This window comes from Gracilinanus agilis, chromosome 6, assembly GCF_016433145.1.
Source record: "Gracilinanus agilis isolate LMUSP501 chromosome 6, AgileGrace, whole genome shotgun sequence".
Taxonomy (NCBI): domain Eukaryota; kingdom Metazoa; phylum Chordata; class Mammalia; order Didelphimorphia; family Didelphidae; genus Gracilinanus; species Gracilinanus agilis.
This window is the reverse complement of record NC_058135.1, coordinates 49,610,518-49,629,217: the sequence shown is the minus strand read 5'-3', so window position 1 is coordinate 49,629,217 and position 18,700 is coordinate 49,610,518. Positions and strand designations below refer to the sequence as shown.

Genomic DNA, 18,700 nt, shown 5'->3' with positions numbered 1-18,700 from the left:
AAGACCGCAAGGCTTGGAATATGATATTCAGAAAGGCAAGAGAACTGAGTCTACAACCAAGGATCACCTACCCATCATAACTGACTATGTACTTCCAGAGGAAAGTATGGGCATTCAACAAGATAGAAGATTTCCAAGTATTTGCACAGAAAAGACCAGGACTAAATGGAAAGTTTGATATCCAACCACAAAAATCAAGAGAAACATGAAAAGGTAAATAAGAAACAGAGGGGAAAGAAAGAAAACTCATATTTTTAAAATTTGCCTCTTTAAGGGCTTCAATAAGATCTAATTATTTGTATTCCTATGTGGAGAAATGTTATGTATAATTCTCTGTAGTGAACTCTATTAACTATTATAGTATCCACTATTATAGTAATTAGAAGAATTATTCGTAGGGAGAGGTTGGAGTACTAAATGGTCTAAGATGATATGGGGGGGTGAGAAAGAGGGGGGTGAATAGTAGAGGACACCAAGAGAAACTTGAAGGAATAAGAAAAATAGGATATTCTATTACAAAGAGGGCATGGGAAGGGTAGGAGATGAATACTATTATAAGAAGGAGAGGAAGAGAGCATTAAGAGGTAATATTTAAACCTTACTCTCAGTGAAATTAACCCTGAGAGGGAAGAGTAGCTTTATCCATTGCGATATAGAACTCTATCTAACCCTACTGAGAAAATCAGAAGGGATAAACCAAGGGGAGCAGAGGAGTGGAGAGGTCAAAAAAGGGAGGGGAAGAGAAGGTAGAGGGAATTCATTAGGCCTTAAAAATAAAAAGAGGGGAATAACAAGGGAGGGGGTAGAAAGGATAGTAAATCAAGGGAGCTGACAAGGGTTACTGGTTTAAAACAAATCACTGACTTAAAAGGAAATAGCCCAAGAAGAAGAGGTATAACTAAGAGAGGATACCAAAATGTTGGGGAATACACAACTGATAATTATAACTCTGAATGTGAATGGGATGCTTGATTATACTAAATTAAAAAGCTTTTGTACAAACAAAAACAATGCAACCAAAATCAGAAGGGAAACGACAAATTGGGAAAAATCTTTATAACAAAAAACTCTAATAGGGGTCTAATTACTCAAATATACAAGGAGTTAAAGCAATTGTATAAAAAATCAAGCCATTCCCCAATCGTTAAATGGGCAAGGGACATGAATAGGCAATTTGCAGATAAAGAAATCAAAAATATCAATAAGCACATGAGAAAGTGCTCTAAATTTCTAATAATTAGAGAAATGCAAATTAAACCAACTCTGAGGTGTCACCTCACACTTAGCAGATTGGCTAAATGATAGTAGGGGAGAGTAATGAATGTTGGAGGGGATGTGGCCAAATTGGGACATTAATGCATTGCTGGTGGAATTGTGAACTGATCCAACCATTCTGGATGGCAATTTGGAACTATGCTCAAAGGGCTATAAAAGATTGCCTTCCGTTTGATCCAGTCATACCATTGTCGGGTTTGTACCCCAAAGAGATAATAGATAAACAGACTTGCACGAAAATATTTATAGCCGCGCTTTTTGTGGTGGCAAAAAACTGGAAAACGAGGGTATGTCCTTCAATTGGGGAATGGCTGAACAAATTGTGGTATATGCTGGTGATGGAATACTATTGTGCTCAAAGGAATAATAAACTGGAGGAATTCCATGTGAACTGGAATGACCTCCAGGAATTGATGCAGAGCGAAAGGAGCAGAGCCAGAAGAACATTGTACCAATACACTGTGGTAAAATCGAATGTAATGGACTTCTGTACTAGCAGCAATGCAATGACCCAGGAGAATTCTGAGGGACTTATGGAAAAGAACGTTACCCACATTCAGAGGAAGAACTACAGGAGTGAAAACAGAAGAAAAACAACTGCTTGAACACATGGGTTGAGGCGGACATGATTGGGGATGTAGACCCAAAACTACCACACCAATGCAACTATCAACAATTTGGAAATAAATCTTGATTGATGACACATGTTAAAACCAGGGGAAAAGTGCATCCACTATTGGGGGGAGGGGAGATCAGGGGGTGAAAGGGAAAGTAAGAACATGAATCATGTAACCATGATAACTTTTCTAAAAAATAAAAATTATTTAAAAAAAGAATGAGGGAGTCATAGAAATATATATATGGAACTTGGAAAGAACAGTACATATGAAGATTAGAGAGAAAAGATGATAGGAGAAACAGCTGGAGAAGACAGAAGGGAATGAGATTAAATATATAACTAGAGGGGCTGGCTATGGCAAGAACTAGGGCTGTCTCTTCATCAGGCATGAAGCAAGAGAAGACATAGAGTGAGATGTTATCAGAAGACTGTGAGTTGAGTTGATGGGAAGAGGAGAAAGTTCTCAACTAATAGCCTCAGTTTTTTTCCAAGATGTATGAGACAAGGTCATCAGCTGGAAGGTTGGAGAAAGGGCTAATTGTGGGGAGCTTTTTTGTTGTTTTGAAATTTTTATTTAATTTATTTAATTAATTTAGAGCATTTTTCCATGGTTACAGGATTTCCCTCCCCTCTCCCAAGACCCCTCCCATAGCTGATGCATAATTCCACTGGGTTTTAAATGTGCGATTGATCAAGACCTATTTCCATATTACTGATATTTGCACTAGGATGATCATTTTGAAATCCCCAGTCATATCCCCATCAACCCATGTGATCAAGCAGTTGTTTTTCTTCTGTGTTTCTACTCTACTATGGGAAGTTTGATAAGGCAAGGAAAGATTTGGAAAAGGAATTGTGGAAAATAAAATAGAAAACTGATTAGAGAGGTGTAGAAGGATTGCCCAGCTGCATCCAAGACTTCCCTTCAACATCTCTTAATTCCAGTGCCTTTCTTCCAGTAATTGTTTCCTGCTAATTTTGTAGCTAGCTTGCTCTGCATATACTTGCTTCCATGTTGTCTCTCTCATTAGATTGTAAGCACTATGAGGGCAGATCCTGTCTTTTGCCTCTTTTGTATCTCCAGCATTTACCATAGTGCTTGTCACATCATAGGCACATCACCATTGAGATTAGATAACACAAATTTGTAGTAGATGTGTCAGCCTGGTCTCATGACTCCTTCCAGTTCTCTTTTGCAGTATGGTCTATCACTGAGTCCATCCTTATGGCCTTCCCAGCTTGACAGAACCTTGACAGAATGGTCATATCTGAAGTGGGCTGTTCAGTTAGTGACATGCATCTAATGGGCAGCAGCACCTTGTGTCAGTCCATCAGGACACAAACCTGGGGCAGGACCTACATAAGGACAGAGACCTGGGCCAAAGGTTTAATAGAAAAAGGAGCAAGACTATATCTAGAAAGCTAATTAGTGCTTTCAGTAATTCTAAGCTCCTTTGACACACTCAAACCCATCTTTCAAATAGCAGCATTTTTCTGGTCATTCTCCATAGGTGCAAATCCATGATCACTGAAGAACCAGTGTCAGAGCTATTCAAAGAAGGATGCTTCACATTTTTTTGCCTTATGCATTTGAAAAAAAAAGTAGTCTCTCTTTTTTCCCCTTAAATTTCAGATCAGAAGATTGAAATCTCACCCATCCATCATCATATGGAGTGGTAACAATGAAAATGAAGCTGCTTTGGCAGACAACTGGTTTTCTGTGCCATCCAGTAAACTCGAACTCTACATCACAGATTATGTGACGTTGTATGTGAAAAATATCAGAGAGATTGTCCTGGCGGTAAGTACTGCTTTGGTGTGGTTTAAGAATGAATTTCTAAATGAATTAATATAGAATATTACCCTTTAGTAAGACAACTTTAGGATGCTTTTTTCCCCTTCAGGACTGCCCTTTGCCCTCACTGCTGCTGCCTGGGGTGTGGGACAGTAGGGATGTAGGCGCAGAGTTTCAGGCCATTATCATGGGGAGGAAGGAGAGAGGTTTTTAAATCTCTTTTGACTTATTAATGCTATCATTAACTAGCTCTGTTCACCTTGAGAGGTTGGATAAGATGTCTATTGCCCTTTCCAGATCTAACATTCTGTGCCTTTAAATGTGGACATTTGGAAAGATCTTTATTTGGAAAGATCCATGATCTTATTTGAGTTTTACAACAATCCTATCTGGTAGGTGTAAGTATCTTTTACCTCTATTTTTCAGATGAGGAAATAGAGGTTCCTTCATCCTCTCTTCCAATCTGTTATCAAGTCACCTTCAAGGTCTCTCCCTTCTGATGCTACCACCCCCCCTTTCACTCCCCCCATGTAGGTCTTCATCACCTCACACCTGGACTAAGTAGCCTGCTGGTGGAGCTGCCTGTCTGAAGCTTCTCCAACACTCCAACCTCCTTTCAGCTTCTAAAGTTGATTTTCCTCAAACTCAGATCTGATCCTAGTAAATGCCAGTGACTGCCTGTCTCCTTGAGGATCAAATACAGAATGCTCCATTTGGCATTCAAAGCCCTTCCTAACCTAGCCTTCTCTAAGCTTTCCAATCTTCTTACATCTTACTCCTCAACTTGTACACTTTGATCCAAAGACACTAGCCTCCTGGCTGCTCAATGAACAAGATGCTCCATTTCTCAGTTCTGGGCATTTTCTCTGGAGGTCCCTAATGCCAGAAATGCTCTCCATCCTCCACTCTCACTGACCTCCCTGGCTTCCTTTAAGTTCCAGCTAAAATCCTAGCTTCTCTAAGAAGCCTTCTCCAATCTCTCTTATTCCAGTGCCTTCCCGCTGGTAATTATTTCCTGCTTATCTTGAGGCTGGCTTGCTTTGTATATATTTCCTTCCTTGTTGTTTCTTTCATTAGACTGTAAGAATTTGAGGGCAGGTTTTTAAAGTCTTCTGCCACTTTTGTATCTCCCGGACTTAGCACAGTTGCTTGGCACATCATAGGTGCCTAGTGAATATTTATTGATAAAAAAATGGAAACTTGGATGAATGGGATGGCTTTGGAAATATGTGTGGAAGTTTGCATTATGTATTAGAAACCAACAATGGATTTTTGAAATAACCCAATCTCAGATAAACAAATTGACAAATTGAACAAGGAATTCCTAAAGAAAACATCCTAGGAAGAGATGGCTTCACAAGGGCATTCCATCAAACATTCAACAGAAATCAGTACCAATGTTGCATAAGTAATTTAGGACAAAAAGGGTAAGAAGAGATCTGCAGGAGGAACACCAACTTGTTTTAATAGACTAGACTGGCTTCTTAAAAGGGTGGTGAGGCCATCTGGCTTCATGGCCTCCAGAGGCATAAAAAAATTCAACCTATGAGGAGTTGCTGTCCAAGGTTTTATCAGGAGTTCCTCTGTCCCAGAAGGGACATAACAGGACTGGTTGTCATGGTGAATGTAGAGGATTATGGGAAAAGCTGATTTATCAGACTTACTATATATTTAACCTTATAAATTATATGTTTTTTATCCCTTTCTGTTAATGAAGTCATTTTTATTGCATTTTATAGTTCACAGGTACATCATCACTTTCTAACAATAAGCCTGAATCCCTGGTCTGGCCTGTATTTGGCCTGGCCAAGAATATATTTGGCATGGTGGACTGAGGTGGTATGGGAATGGTTCTGTAGTAAATTTATCGTTCATGTGAAGAAGGGGTTTTCCAGAAGAAAGAGAGCCTCAGGTGATCAGATGACCAGATAGATCATTGCTGCCATGTTGTTTAGGATAACAAAGAGAACTCTCCCTTTTACAACCTTGACAGGAAAATAGAGGTGGGTGAGAGTCAAATACTCATGACCTTTATTGGTGATGTTAAAAAGAAAAATGAAGATAAAAATTGCCCCTGTGTATTAGGCAATTAGGGCAGGTAGGTGGTGCAGCGGATAGAGTGCTGGGCCTGGAGTCAAGAAGATTAATGGCCTCAGACATCTACTAGTGGTATGACACTGGGCAAGTCATTTAACCTTGTTTGCCTCAGTTTCCTCATTGTAAAATAAGCGGGAGAAGGAAATGGCAAATCAGGCTCATATCTTTGCCAAGAAAACCCCAAATGGAATCACAAAGAGTCAGACAAATGAACAGCAATAATTGGGCAATTAAAGGCAGAAATAAATGAGCTTTTGGTCCTTAAGGATCATGGCGGGAAGTGGTAGTGGTGGCTTATGGTTTTAGTAATCACACAAGGGAGAAGGGTCACACTAAGGGAGCTCCAGATGGAATGTTAGTCGGTAAGCCTTTATTAAGTGTGCTAGGCACTGTGCTAAGCTCTGCACATAACAAAGAGGAGCAGAAGAACCATTTTTTGTCTACCTGCCCTCCAGTATATTTTCTTTTTTGTTTTTTTAACCCTTACCTTCCATCTTAGAATCACTACTGTGTATTGGTTTCAAGGCAGAAGAGTGGTAAGGGTAGGCAATGGGGGTTAGATGACTTGCCCAGGGTCACCCAGCCAAGAAGTGTCTGAGGCCAGATTTGAACCTAAGATCGTCCATCCCTAGGCTTAGCTGTCTATGCATTAGCCACCTCGGTGTCCCCATTCCCCGACTCTTGTTCTTCAGAGCCATCTAGGTTTTTCAGGTATCCAGATTTGAGAAACTCTTGGGCTGAATCCCCTTTAGGAAAGGTACAAGGTTTCTCTAAGGCTTAGACTGTTCTGTCGGCAGACTGGAAGGTCAATGAAGAGAAGAGCAGAATGTCAGTCCTTGTATAAAGGTGGGTGGAAGACTCCTGTGTGTGTCTCATTTGTATGAGATAATCAGAGGGAAGGTATTGTGGACATGGATATTGTGAATTCTTGGAAATAAGTACCTGTAATGGCTCACTACCATTTAATTTCATTAGGGCTAAATGGAAACCCTTTTTCTGATGTAGCTAAACAGTATTAGTTCGGCGTGTGTGTGAAAGCTATTTTCTTCCCAGTAACGGAAATGAAAGAGGGCAGAGCACTTCAAATCCTCTTTATAATAACTGGGTAGCTGATGAAGATGGCAAGAGGGTACTTGATGATTTAGAATAAATTACGGGAGCTGAATAAAGTTGCTGGGCTGATTTCTTTGGTCATTCTTTACCTTGTCAACATGATAGACGAAGTAGCCCAAACCCTGATCTAGTGTTCTGGAGTCTTTGCTTTTGACCATGCATTTTCTTCTCTGTATATGATCAAGACTAGTCAGGAATAGTTTGTGTTTTTCCTGAGGAGCTCAGTATATATTCACTCCTGCCTCAGAGTGTTTTGAATTCTCCTTCGTATTGCCACAGATTGGTGGGGAGGCGCTTGAAAGAGGCCCTTCTTCCCAAGAGCACTTATTTTGACCCCTACAGTGATTATGTAATGTTGGTATGCCCAACTGAGGCCACAGTGGCAGAAGAGTTAGATAGCATGGTAGTTCCTATGAAGGACAAAGGGTGGGAGATGAACCCTGTGAAGAGTAAAGATGAAATCTGCTCAGGCAAATGTGGGTGATACACTGGCTGGGGAGAATCCAGATGATTCCAGGTGTAGTTTGTAGTAAGTTACTGGCACTCCCCTCATTGTCTAAAAAGGAAGCTCATATTTTCTGGGAATTGTGTGGGGAAATGGTGACATGTTTAGAACTTAGAGAAGCCCAAATCCCACACAAATATTTCAAGAAAAACTCGCAAAATGTACTGGAAGGAATAATTACATAGAAACTGCTCTAAATTCCTCCAACCCCTCTAGGACTGTATATTAAAGCTGTGGAAGCTGAGGATAGAGTCATAGTTGTCCAGCACAAACCAAAGTGTGGTATAGGTTTAAAGTAAACTCAAAAATAAAATGGTGGAAGGAAGAAAGGTTAGGAAAAGAGAAGTGAGGGGGAGAGTTTAAGATGGAAGGTAGTAGTTCTAAACAAAATAAACTCAACATCAGAGGGTGGGAAGGTTATTAAAAGGAAAGAGAATTAAAGCCTATGATAGAGATAGAGAAGGGGAAGAGAAAAGAGGAAACAGAATGGAAAGAGGTTGCCTTAGTTATTATTTAATAATATTCTGCAAATATTATTTCTCTCTCACCACCTTATTTAAGGAGAACATCAAGGAAAAAGAAGAAAAACTACAAAAAGACAGGATGGAGAGAAATATGTAGTTAACCAAGAATACAAATGGAATGAACTCATCCATAAAACATGATAGCAGAATAGATTAGAAAGCAGAAACCAATAGTATGTTGTTTACAAGAAACACTTGAAATAAAAAGATTCACACAGTTAAAAGTAGTGATGAGAATATAATTTCTTATGATTCAGGTGAACTAAAAAAAGGACAACAATCATGATTTCAAAGAAAAGTTCAGTAAAAATAGAGAAGTAGATATGTTTAAGGACTCTATAGATAACAAAGAACAATTAAACCCTAAAATATATGCCTGAACAACATAGAATCTAAATACTTAATATAAATTATAGAGAAAAGTAGAAAAAGTATAATAGAGGCAGTGTATACTTTTCAGACCCAGAGAAGTCTAACAAAAAAATACGCAAGAAAGAAATTAGGAATCTGAGCAGAACATTAAAGAAATCTAGTAATTACTGAATGGGGTCAGAAAGACATTTACCTATTTTTCATCTGTTCATGGCACCTTTACAAAGATTGATCATATATTAGGTCATAAAAAACATTACAAATGTTTTTTTTAAATGTGGGAAAACAGAACTATTAGATATGTCCACTATTTACCACAATGTAATAAAAACCGTGTTCAATAAAGAGCCTTTAAAGAAAGGAATAAAAATTAACTGGAAACTAAATAATTTAATCCTAATGAATTGGATTCTCTAAACATAATAGAAACTGTGGAAGATTTCATCAAAGAAAATAACAATGATGTATTTTGACTTAAGGAATGCAATTAAAATAGGCCTTGGGAAGAATTTGTATCTCTAAATGTTTCCATCAGGAAAAGAAAGAAAAAATAGATCAGTGAATTTTGAATACAATTAAAGAAAAAAAAAAGGAAATCAAAGAATCAGAAAAACCCCAACAAAATACCAGAGTTGTAATTCTGAAAAACCAAAGAAGACATGAATAAAAGTAAAGGCAAAAGAACTCATTAATCAATCAATAAAACTTGGGAATTTGTTTCTTAGAGGAAATTAATAAAACAGATAAATTAATTATTTAGTCTATTTTAAAAAACAAGTAATCAGGTTCTGTTTAAAAGGAAAAAAAGGAGATTTTATAACAAATGCAATGAATAAACCATCAAATTATTTTTCTCAATTACATGCCAAGGAAATCAATAGGCAAAACAAATGAATATTTAGAAAAATAATAAAATGTTTAGTTTAATAAAAGAACTGGATTATCTAAATAACCAAATTTAGGGAGCATAATTTGAATGTCATAATGAATGCCTAAAGAAAAGAAAAAAAAACACTTCAAACCAAAATGAATTTACAAGTGAATTCTATCAAATATTCAACGAACAATTAATTCCAGTATTATACTTTGCAAAAATGGGAAAAGAAGAGATACTTCCAAATTCTTTCTCTGGTACAAATATGTTCTTGATACGTAAAATAGGGAAAAGACAGAGAAAGAAAATTACAGACCAGGGGTTGTTAAAAATCTTTTTGTTGTTATGACTCCTTTGATGATTTGGTTAAAACATCTGAATCCTTTCTCAGGAAAATAAAAATTTAATAGCTGAGGAAAATGTTAAATGTCATTTGGAAGTTAGTAAAAATAAATATATAATTAATTTTTCCCAATCATTTTCTCAGACTCCTTGAAATCTGTCTGTGGACCTATTTGAGAGTCTGTGGACCTTGAGTTAAGAACCTTTTCTAATTTTTTTTATTTTTTTTAAACTCTTAACTTTTGTGTATTGGCTCCTTGGTGGAAGAGTGGTAAGGGTGGGCAGTGGGGGTCAAGTGACTTGCCCTGGGTCACACAGCTGGGAAGTGGCTAAGGCCGGATTTGAACCTAGGACCTCTTGTCTCTAGGCCTCACTCTCAATCCACTGAGCTACCCAGCTGCCCCAAGAACCTTTTCTATTAATCAATATCCCTAATGAATATCAATGCAAAAATATTAAATAAAGCATTAGCGGAGAGGAATAACAATATATTTTAAAGATTATATGCCATGAATAGGTAGTATTTTTACTGGGAATCTCTCTCTCTGTTTCTGTCTCCCTCTCCCTCTTCCTTTCCCTCTCCTTTTCCCTCTCCCTCTCCTTCTCCCTCTCCCTCTCCCTCACCCTCACCCTCTCCTTCTCTCTCCCCCTCTCTTCCCCTTCTCCCATTCATTAGACCATGGGGCATCCATGTAAGATGTTTTGTAAACTTCATACTATTTCCATAAAATGGGTATATTTCTCCTTTTCCCTAGAAGGCAGAATGAGAGTTAATTAGTGATTATATAATTCAGGGAACATGTTTGTTTTTTAACTCTTTTCTAAATATAGATGTGACTTCCTGCTTATAGTTACTGTTTTGGTACCAGTGCACAAGAGTAAGTTACTTCCCTCTGACATCTTTTCCCCCTCTGTAAAATGGGGGTGATAATGCATGCTTCATAAAGACTTAGTAGCCTCCTGCAGATATTGTGAGTAGTAATTAGTGCTTAGATGGGCATTGAGGTTTGTAGAATGCTTTGAAGACAAATAGCACCAAATGAAATACTGCCTGGGTGGTTACTACCTTTACTTCTAACAAAGTTCTTTCCTGTTAATTACTTATCAATCATGAGTTCATTTCTTACTGCACAATATGCTTTTTTGTAATCTTTCCCCAGGACAGTATCCTGTTTTCATACCAGATCATCCACAATAAACATGGAACTTTGAATAGTATTATTAAATGGAAATCCAAAAGCCAGTGGAATTGGGAAGGGAGTTAGCTGTTAGGTTCCATTATTTACAAACCTCAGTGTGAGGTTGGTGATTGGTACTAGCCCTGACAAGTGACAGTTTTAGGGTCGCCAGAGTGGGCTAGAGTGGTTTTGCCCATCTAACAGAAAGGCGGATAACATCACTCAATAAAAAGAAGGTGTATAGGCTAAGCAAATATTTCTTATATTTTTATTTCCTCTTGTCAGATGCTTTCAGAAGTAGGCAGGCACACTTAGGTAGAGACCAATTAATCACTTTCCTGGCTCAAACAAACCTTTTATTTAACAACCCTTTTTAACATAATTTTAATCATGAAAGAAATTCAAATATGAATAAACCTCACCTAAATCTCATAGCATTTTACAAAGAACAGGGATTAATAGACAATTAACAAATATTCAATTACTGTTTTATCTCAAATTAAAGACAGTGTATACTTGGTCAGCACTTTTTTTTTTAAACCCTTAACTTCTGTGTATTGGCTCCTAGGTGGAAGAGTGGTAAGGGTGGGCAGTGGGGGTCAAGTGACTTGCCCAGGGTCACAGTAGCTGGGAAGTGTCTGAGGCTGGACTTGAACCTAGAACCTCCTGTCTCTAGGTCTGACTCTCAATCCACTGAACTACCCAGCTGCTCCCTGGTCATCACTTTTTAAGGGTTCCTCTACACCAACAACTTTTTTAGGCATTGGAGATACAAAGAAAATAAGGAAGTAGACTTTACTTAGCCTGGTACATAGTAAGCATTAGTTAAATGCTTGTTGATTGACTGACTGCCCTCAAAGAGCTTATATTCTATAGGAAGGAAACAGTGCATACACAAACCAATATAAAACATATGCAATATATATACGCAGACATAGTACACACGTATTGCATTTATATTTTTATATGCATACACTCATATAGTAATTCCATTTATATACATGAGCTGAGGTTTGACAGATACTAGGCATTCTAAGAGGTGGAATTGAGGAGGGGGTGCCATCCAGACCTGGGTCACCAGAAGAGATGAAGGTTATGGGCAGGGAGTAGGCTGTTTTGGTTAGAACCAGGTCCGTGAGGAGGAGTATTGTGAAGTCAGTCTGATGAGAGAGAGAGAGAGTGTGGAGCCAGATTGTGAAGGGCCTTAAATGCCAAGCAGAGGAGTTTGTATTTTGTCCTTAGAAGCTTCTTGGGCAGGGGAGTAATGGCATGTGTTTAGAAATACCAATTTGCCAACTGTGTCGAGATTAAATTGGAGAGGGTCAAAACTGGAGTCAGAGAGACCAAGTAAAAGATGATCGTACTAGCCTGGGGAGAAGTGATGAGGACCTGAAGTGAGTGGTAATAATAGAGGCAGCATGAGGGAAGGAAAGAAGGTGTTGAGTCTGAGAGATGCGAAGATAGAATTGGAATGTCTTGATAGCTAATTAAATATCAAGGAGAAAGGGAGAAAGAGTGAAGCATCCGCCGTGACTCCAGGGTCAGGAATTTTGATGACTAGAAGCATGGTGATATCCTCAGTAGAAGTAGGTAATTTTGGTAACTCTGGAGGATGTTTATGTTTGGTTCCACTTTGGACTTCTTATTTGAGACGGCTCAAGGATGCCCAATTGGAAATATCCTATAGGCAGTAAGTGATGATGTGCTGGAGCTCAGGATATAGATAAGGACCGCATATATGGATCTGGGAATCATTTGCATGGTGATAACAATCTGATCATAGATTTCAAAGAATGAAGGGAAATGAACAAACTTGTGGGAATTGTGCTTAAAACAAAAACCTTACCTTCTGCCTTGGAATCAACATTGATTCCAAGGCAGAAAAATGGTAAGGGCTAGGCAATGGGGTTTAAGTGATTTGCCCAGAGTCACACAGCCCGGAAGTGTCTGAGGCAAATTTTGAACCCAGGACCTCCTCTCTGTAAGCATGACTATCAATTCACTGAGCCCCTAATATTAAATGAAAATCATCGATCAATAAATTTTGCATTATCTATATGTCAGGGAATTGGCTGAGGGCCAGGGAGACAAAGACAAAAGTGAGTCAATCCCTGCCCTCTAGATGCTTACACTTTACTTTTGTGAAAGAGAGGGGCATATAAATCAGGTACAAAATAACATGAAAATCGTCTTGGTATTTCTACCCAGAGGGCATTTTATTTTAGTTTCATTTAAGGAAAAAAGCTAATTTCGGGTTTTCATTTTCCAAAGAAAAGTTTTACTCTTTAAACACATTATTTGGTTTGATTTATTTTAATATAGGAGGACCAGAGTCGTCCTTTCGTCACATCTAGCCCCACAAATGGAGCAGAATCCATGGCAGAAGGCGGGGTTTCCCAAAAACCCTATGATCCTCATTTTGGTGATGTACATTTTTATGATTATGCCAGTGACTGCTGGAATTGGAAAGTGTTTCCTAAAGCTCGATTTGTTTCTGAATATGGATTTCAATCCTGGCCCTCCTTCAGTACCTTGGAAAAGGTAATCTTTGTTTCATTTTCTCCTGTACCATAATCAGACTGGTAAGACATGGAACATATATGCAAGGAACATCTGACTTCTAGACAGTGGTTAGCAGGTGACATATATTTATTTTCCTACTTGCTGTAAGCATTAGGGAAAGAAATCAAAGAAATTATAATTTTTACATTATTATGTAAGCTAGATCTAAATAGTGTTTTTCAAATTCAACAAACATTTATTACATGCCTACTGTGAGCTCTCTTTATTTTTGTTGTCAATTATGTACCTTCAACATTTAAAGATTGTTTCCTTTTACTTATTATGTGGTTTGATTAAATATTTTGATATCCTAAGAGACACTGATTGGTCAAGTCATGCTTATCACATTGCAGAAATTATTCAGAGTTGCCATTTATTATAAACATTTTTCCTTTCTCTTATATTTGATTTTGCCAATATAACAAATATTGAATAGCTTAACTTAGTAAAAAGGTGTATGGACTAAGGGAATGTTTCTTATATTTTTTATTTCATATTGTTAGATTCCTTCAGGTCTGTTTTAGGCATTGTGGTTGGTTGGCATCTAATATTTTCTGTATAAATTTAACTCATTCTGGTTCCAAAGATTGTAGGATCATAGCTCTAGAACTACATGGAATTTTAAAAGCCATCAAGTTCATCCTCCCTCATTTTATAAATGAGCAATATGAGCTCAACAAGCATAAGTCACTTCCCCAGTGTTTTACCAATATTGTGTCAAAGGTGGGATTTGAACCCATGTCCTCAGACTCCAGAACTCTCTGTACCACATGTGTATTCTTGATGTTAGTCTTTTTTTTTTGAAACCTTTACCTTCCATCTTCCATCTTATCAATATTATGAATTTATTCTAAGGCAGGAGAAGGGTAAGGGATAGACAATGGATGTTAAGTGACTTGCCCAGCGTTACACAGCTAGGAAGTATCATCTGATCATACTAATAACATACCCATCGAGTGGCTGTCTAAGTTCTGCTTAAAGACCTCCAAGAAGAAGGTACCACCACCTTTCCAGACTAGTCTTTCCACTTTGGGGCAATTCTCATTGTTAGGAAGTTTTTCTTGGCCTCACACCAAAGGTGACCTCTTTGCTCCTAGTTCTGTCTCTCAGAGGTCAAATAAAATGATCAGTCCCTGCCCTCACCCCTACCCCCAGCCCGTGGCAACTTCTCATCTATTTGTAGACAGCTCTCATAGCTACACCTGAGTCTTCTCTTCTCCTCGCTAAATACACCTATTTCTCTCAACAGATCATCTCTTGGGATGGTAGTTTTTGCCTCTCTGTTTTCCAAAGGAATTCTCCTTGACATGCCTCCCCTGCAGTATGAATTAAGTTTATTTCTCTTAGAATATAGCCTCAGACTTCCAAAGGTGATAGTTAATTCTCCAAGTCACTTAAGTCTTATTCTCACATAGCAGTTAACCTGCAGTCTCTCACGGACTCTTTCTGCCATGACAGTTTACTACTTCAGTTGGGCACAGACCCCTTCTCTGAAACAGTGAGTTTTCCAAGTTTTCCCTGCTCTTTGTGACAGTGAGTTTTCCAGGTTTCCTTAAGAAAGGAGATCTCAGTCCTTTCTCAGTGCTTCATGTAAACTCCTCCAAGGACAACAGTCCTCAACTAGTCCCCAGGATTTTCCCTTCTTGTTAAGGTACAGTATCTGGCATAGTGGCACAGTAGATAGAGTGCCAGCCCTGGAAGACATTAAGTGTGACCCTGGGCAAGTCACTCGACCTTGTTTGCCTCAGTTTCCTCATCTGTAAAAGGAACTGGAGAAGAAAATGGCAAACTACTGTAGTATTTTCGCCAAGAAAACCCCAAAATGGTGTCATGAAGTTGGACAGGACTGAAATGACTGAACAATCACAACAGTTTCCAAAGTCTCTCTGAGGGACTCTAGGAGTTCTGGAATTTGAGAATATCTTGAAGGACCAAGCTTTGTCAACTTTGTCAACTGACACAATGTATTTTTTTACCCATAAGGCAAAGAAAATGGACATAGGAAGAAAAAAATCTGTCCAAATAAAATTATATCTGTCTGTAATGATTTGTTTTTAAAGTACATTTACATAGAAAGGAGACATCAAAATAAATTATAAAATAAACTTTTGCATGAAAAGAAAAGTTCTCCAGATTTTCGTTCTATCCATCCGACTGTTCTATCCATTGTCTGTCTCCTCCATCTCTCCCCCCCCCAACACATACCTTTTGTGTGTGTGTGTGTGTGTGTGTGTGTGTGTATGAGAGAGAGAGAGAGAGAGAGAGAGAGAGAGAGAGAGAGAGAGAGAGAGAGAGAGAGTCTTACCTAGGGCTTTGTCCTGGACCCTAGTCTTTTCTCTCTTTCTATGCATTATCCTAGGGATCTCGTCAACTTCAGTGGGTTCAAACATCAACACATCTCCCAGAACCAATTGGTAGCCTCAAGAGTAGATGTGGAAAATTTAGTGATAAGATTTTTTTTATATTTTGATAGTGGAATTTTGGTCTTATTCCATATTAAATGACCAATTTCACCTGTATGTTGATTGCTATCAATATTATCACATTGAATTGCTATTCATTAGGAAACTCCTTTGGCTTAAATAAATTACCCTCCAAAAAGCTATGACATAATTCATCACTCCTGAGAGCACATACAAATAGTATCTAGGATATTTTCTAAAGTCATTATCCTCAACCTGTCGAAAAGTATTTTTTGTTGCCATGGCCTGATTCTCATCCCTTCCTTTGTTTCCCAATAGGTCTCCTTTCCTGAAGACTGGTCTTACAATAGCAGTTTTTCGTTGCATCGACAGCATCATAGAGATGGCAATACTGAGATGCTTGAACAGGCTGCTATTCATTTCAAGCTTCCTCAAAACCCCGATCCACTGGTTATGTTCAAAGACACACTCTACCTTACACAGGTGAAGTTATCCTATTCTGCAACTGAATGATCAAAAAAATGGAAAAGTAGTTGGCAACCGATCTCTTTTGGCTTGTGGGTAAAATATATTGACTTCCATTCAAATGATTGGTAATTTCTCAGAATAATTGAGGAATGGCAAAAAAAAAATAATTTAAGAGTTATTTGTAGAAACTTTTGTCCTGCTTTTGCTCATATCTGGATAGAGAGAATTGACTTTTTTTTGGTCATAAATGGACAGATTGGAAAAATGTTTCAGCCAATTTGCTGTGTCTGAGAGGAAAAACTCAGAGTCATTTTGATTTTAATTTCTCTTTTTTTGGTAATTTGGAGCAATCTTTCATATGATGGCTAATAACCTTCAGTTCTTCTTTTAACAATTATTTATTCATATCTTTTGATTTTGTTTTTTTTTATCAATTGAGGAATGGCAATTAGTCTTATCTATTTATACTAATTCCTTTTGTATCTTAGATATCAGACCATTATATATGATATATGATGCAAAGATTTTTTTCCCCAATGACCACTTCTATTTTTATCCTGATTGTATTGATGCTGTTAATATAAAAGCTTTTCAATTTCATGTAATTGAAAGGCTCTGTTTTCTGTCATTATTTCTGTCTCTTACTTGGTTCCAAATTTCTCCCTTACCATAGGTGTGAAAGGAATGAAATCTAATTAATTTTATTACTTCTTCTTTTCTTGATAATTATATTTTCCTTATGCTTCATTTTGGGGCATTTCAATTTAAATATTCTGAAGCATTTCTCTGTGTTAATTTTAATTTAATGCTTGTGTTTAGTCCCTGACAGAGAAAAGTCTATTTTTTACATTTGTTCTTTTCTTAGTAGGAACCTTTTTAGTTACCTAGATAGACAGACAGACAGATAGATAGATAATAGACAGACAGACAGACTTCCTCCCATCATCCCCACCCAGAAGAACTATTAGAACTATACCTACTTTATTCTGGTATAACAATCTCACACAGAAAGAGCTTTTATTTGAGATGAGAAGGAAGAGGAAAGACAGGGCCATATGATTTGCAGAACAGACTAATTCTTTTTAGTCAATGACTGCTTCCCACATAAAATGATGTATCTCTTATATAAGAGGTAGAATAGAAGAAAAATATATGGAGGATAAGGTAAGATCTTTAAAGGTCATAACATTGAAATTGATAGAAGAAGGAGTTTAATATAAATTACCCACCATGATCAGCCAAGGGTTGACAGAATCAATTACTCTTTTCTGAATTCATTAGTATCGGTTCCAACATAATTAGACACCTCATTTACAAATGGAATGATTTACAATGGATATCGATTAGTTACTTTCCATAAAATTGGCAATATAATATCAAATGTTGGCTCTGGCATGGACTCAATTCTTTGGAATTTTATGTACAAGGAATACTTAGAACCATCTGGGATGAAAAAAATAGTATGACTTCAAAACAAAACAAAACAAAACTCCTGACCTGTTTTAGAATTAAGACTGTACATTGGTTCCAAGGCAGAACAGTAAGGGCTATGCAATGGAAATTAAATGACTTGCCCAGGGTCACGCAACTAGGAAGTGTCTGGAGTTAGATTTAAATCCAGGACCTCCCATCTCTAAGCCTGGCTCTCAGTCTACTGAGCCACCTAGTGCCCTCTAATATGTTGACTTGGAAGTCGACACCTATTTTTCTCTTATTAATGGGATTTTGAGGCATCTTTCATCTGTACACCAAAAATTAAATCCTCCCAGTTTACTTTCATGGATTTAAGTGGACTTCATCTTGCAGCTGAACTTACTATCCTTGAGATACCATGGGATCTCAGACAAGTCATTTATTTAACCACAAAATAAAGATCATTTGGTCTTATAGACCTGGGAAAGGACCTCAGTTGTCCAGCTCTGACAAGGTTAAGAACAGGTAGAAAGTGACAGCACCATGATTGGAACCTGGGTTAACTCCGAATCCAGCATTCTTGCCATTGTACCATTTTCCTTCATGAGATTGTTGTAAAAATAAGTAAACAAAAGCATTTTGTGATGCTTAAAAAAAAGATTAGAAATACAAATTGTTGCTATGGCCTTTGTACGTTTGTTATTTCTGTGATAAAGACAACAGGCTGCCTGGTCCAGTGAGAAATGTGCTGGATTTGGGTTCTGAGGACCAAAGTTTGAAGCCTGGTTCCATCACTGTGTGACCCTGGACAAATGTTATGTCTCTGAGGTTCTTTCCTCATCTGTAAAATAAAATGGACTAAGGGATCCCTTGCAGGGACTTATTAGGTCTCTCTTATTCTCATTCTTATTCCAGGAGAAAAATGTAAATTTCTTAAGCTTAATTGCAGATGCCTGAGAATAAACATTTCTTGAGAATAACTACAATTTATCTACCATAGTGAGACAGGGTTGCCTAGGTTGGCTCTCCTCATCTTTTCTCATTAGTAATGTTAGCATGTTTGGTTAGTTTTTAGGAAAGAATTATATGGGAAGGAGGGTTTTGGGGGGGAATAATAGGTGACATAGAACTTTCTAAGCT

The 18,700-nt window shown here is 37.7% G+C and overlaps 1 protein-coding gene across 1 annotated transcript in view; it reads left to right on the top strand.

Moving 5' to 3' along the window:
* The window catches only part of MANBA (mannosidase beta), a 125,346-nt gene that overhangs the window by 83,727 nt on the left and 22,919 nt on the right, over positions 1 to 18,700 (top strand). Inside the window, exons 11-13 of the mRNA XM_044680364.1 lie at positions 3,528 to 3,695; positions 13,017 to 13,235; positions 15,998 to 16,162. Of these exons, the coding sequence (XP_044536299.1) occupies positions 3,528 to 3,695; positions 13,017 to 13,235; positions 15,998 to 16,162 (552 nt within the window). The remainder of the gene's footprint in view (positions 1 to 3,527; positions 3,696 to 13,016; positions 13,236 to 15,997; positions 16,163 to 18,700) is intronic.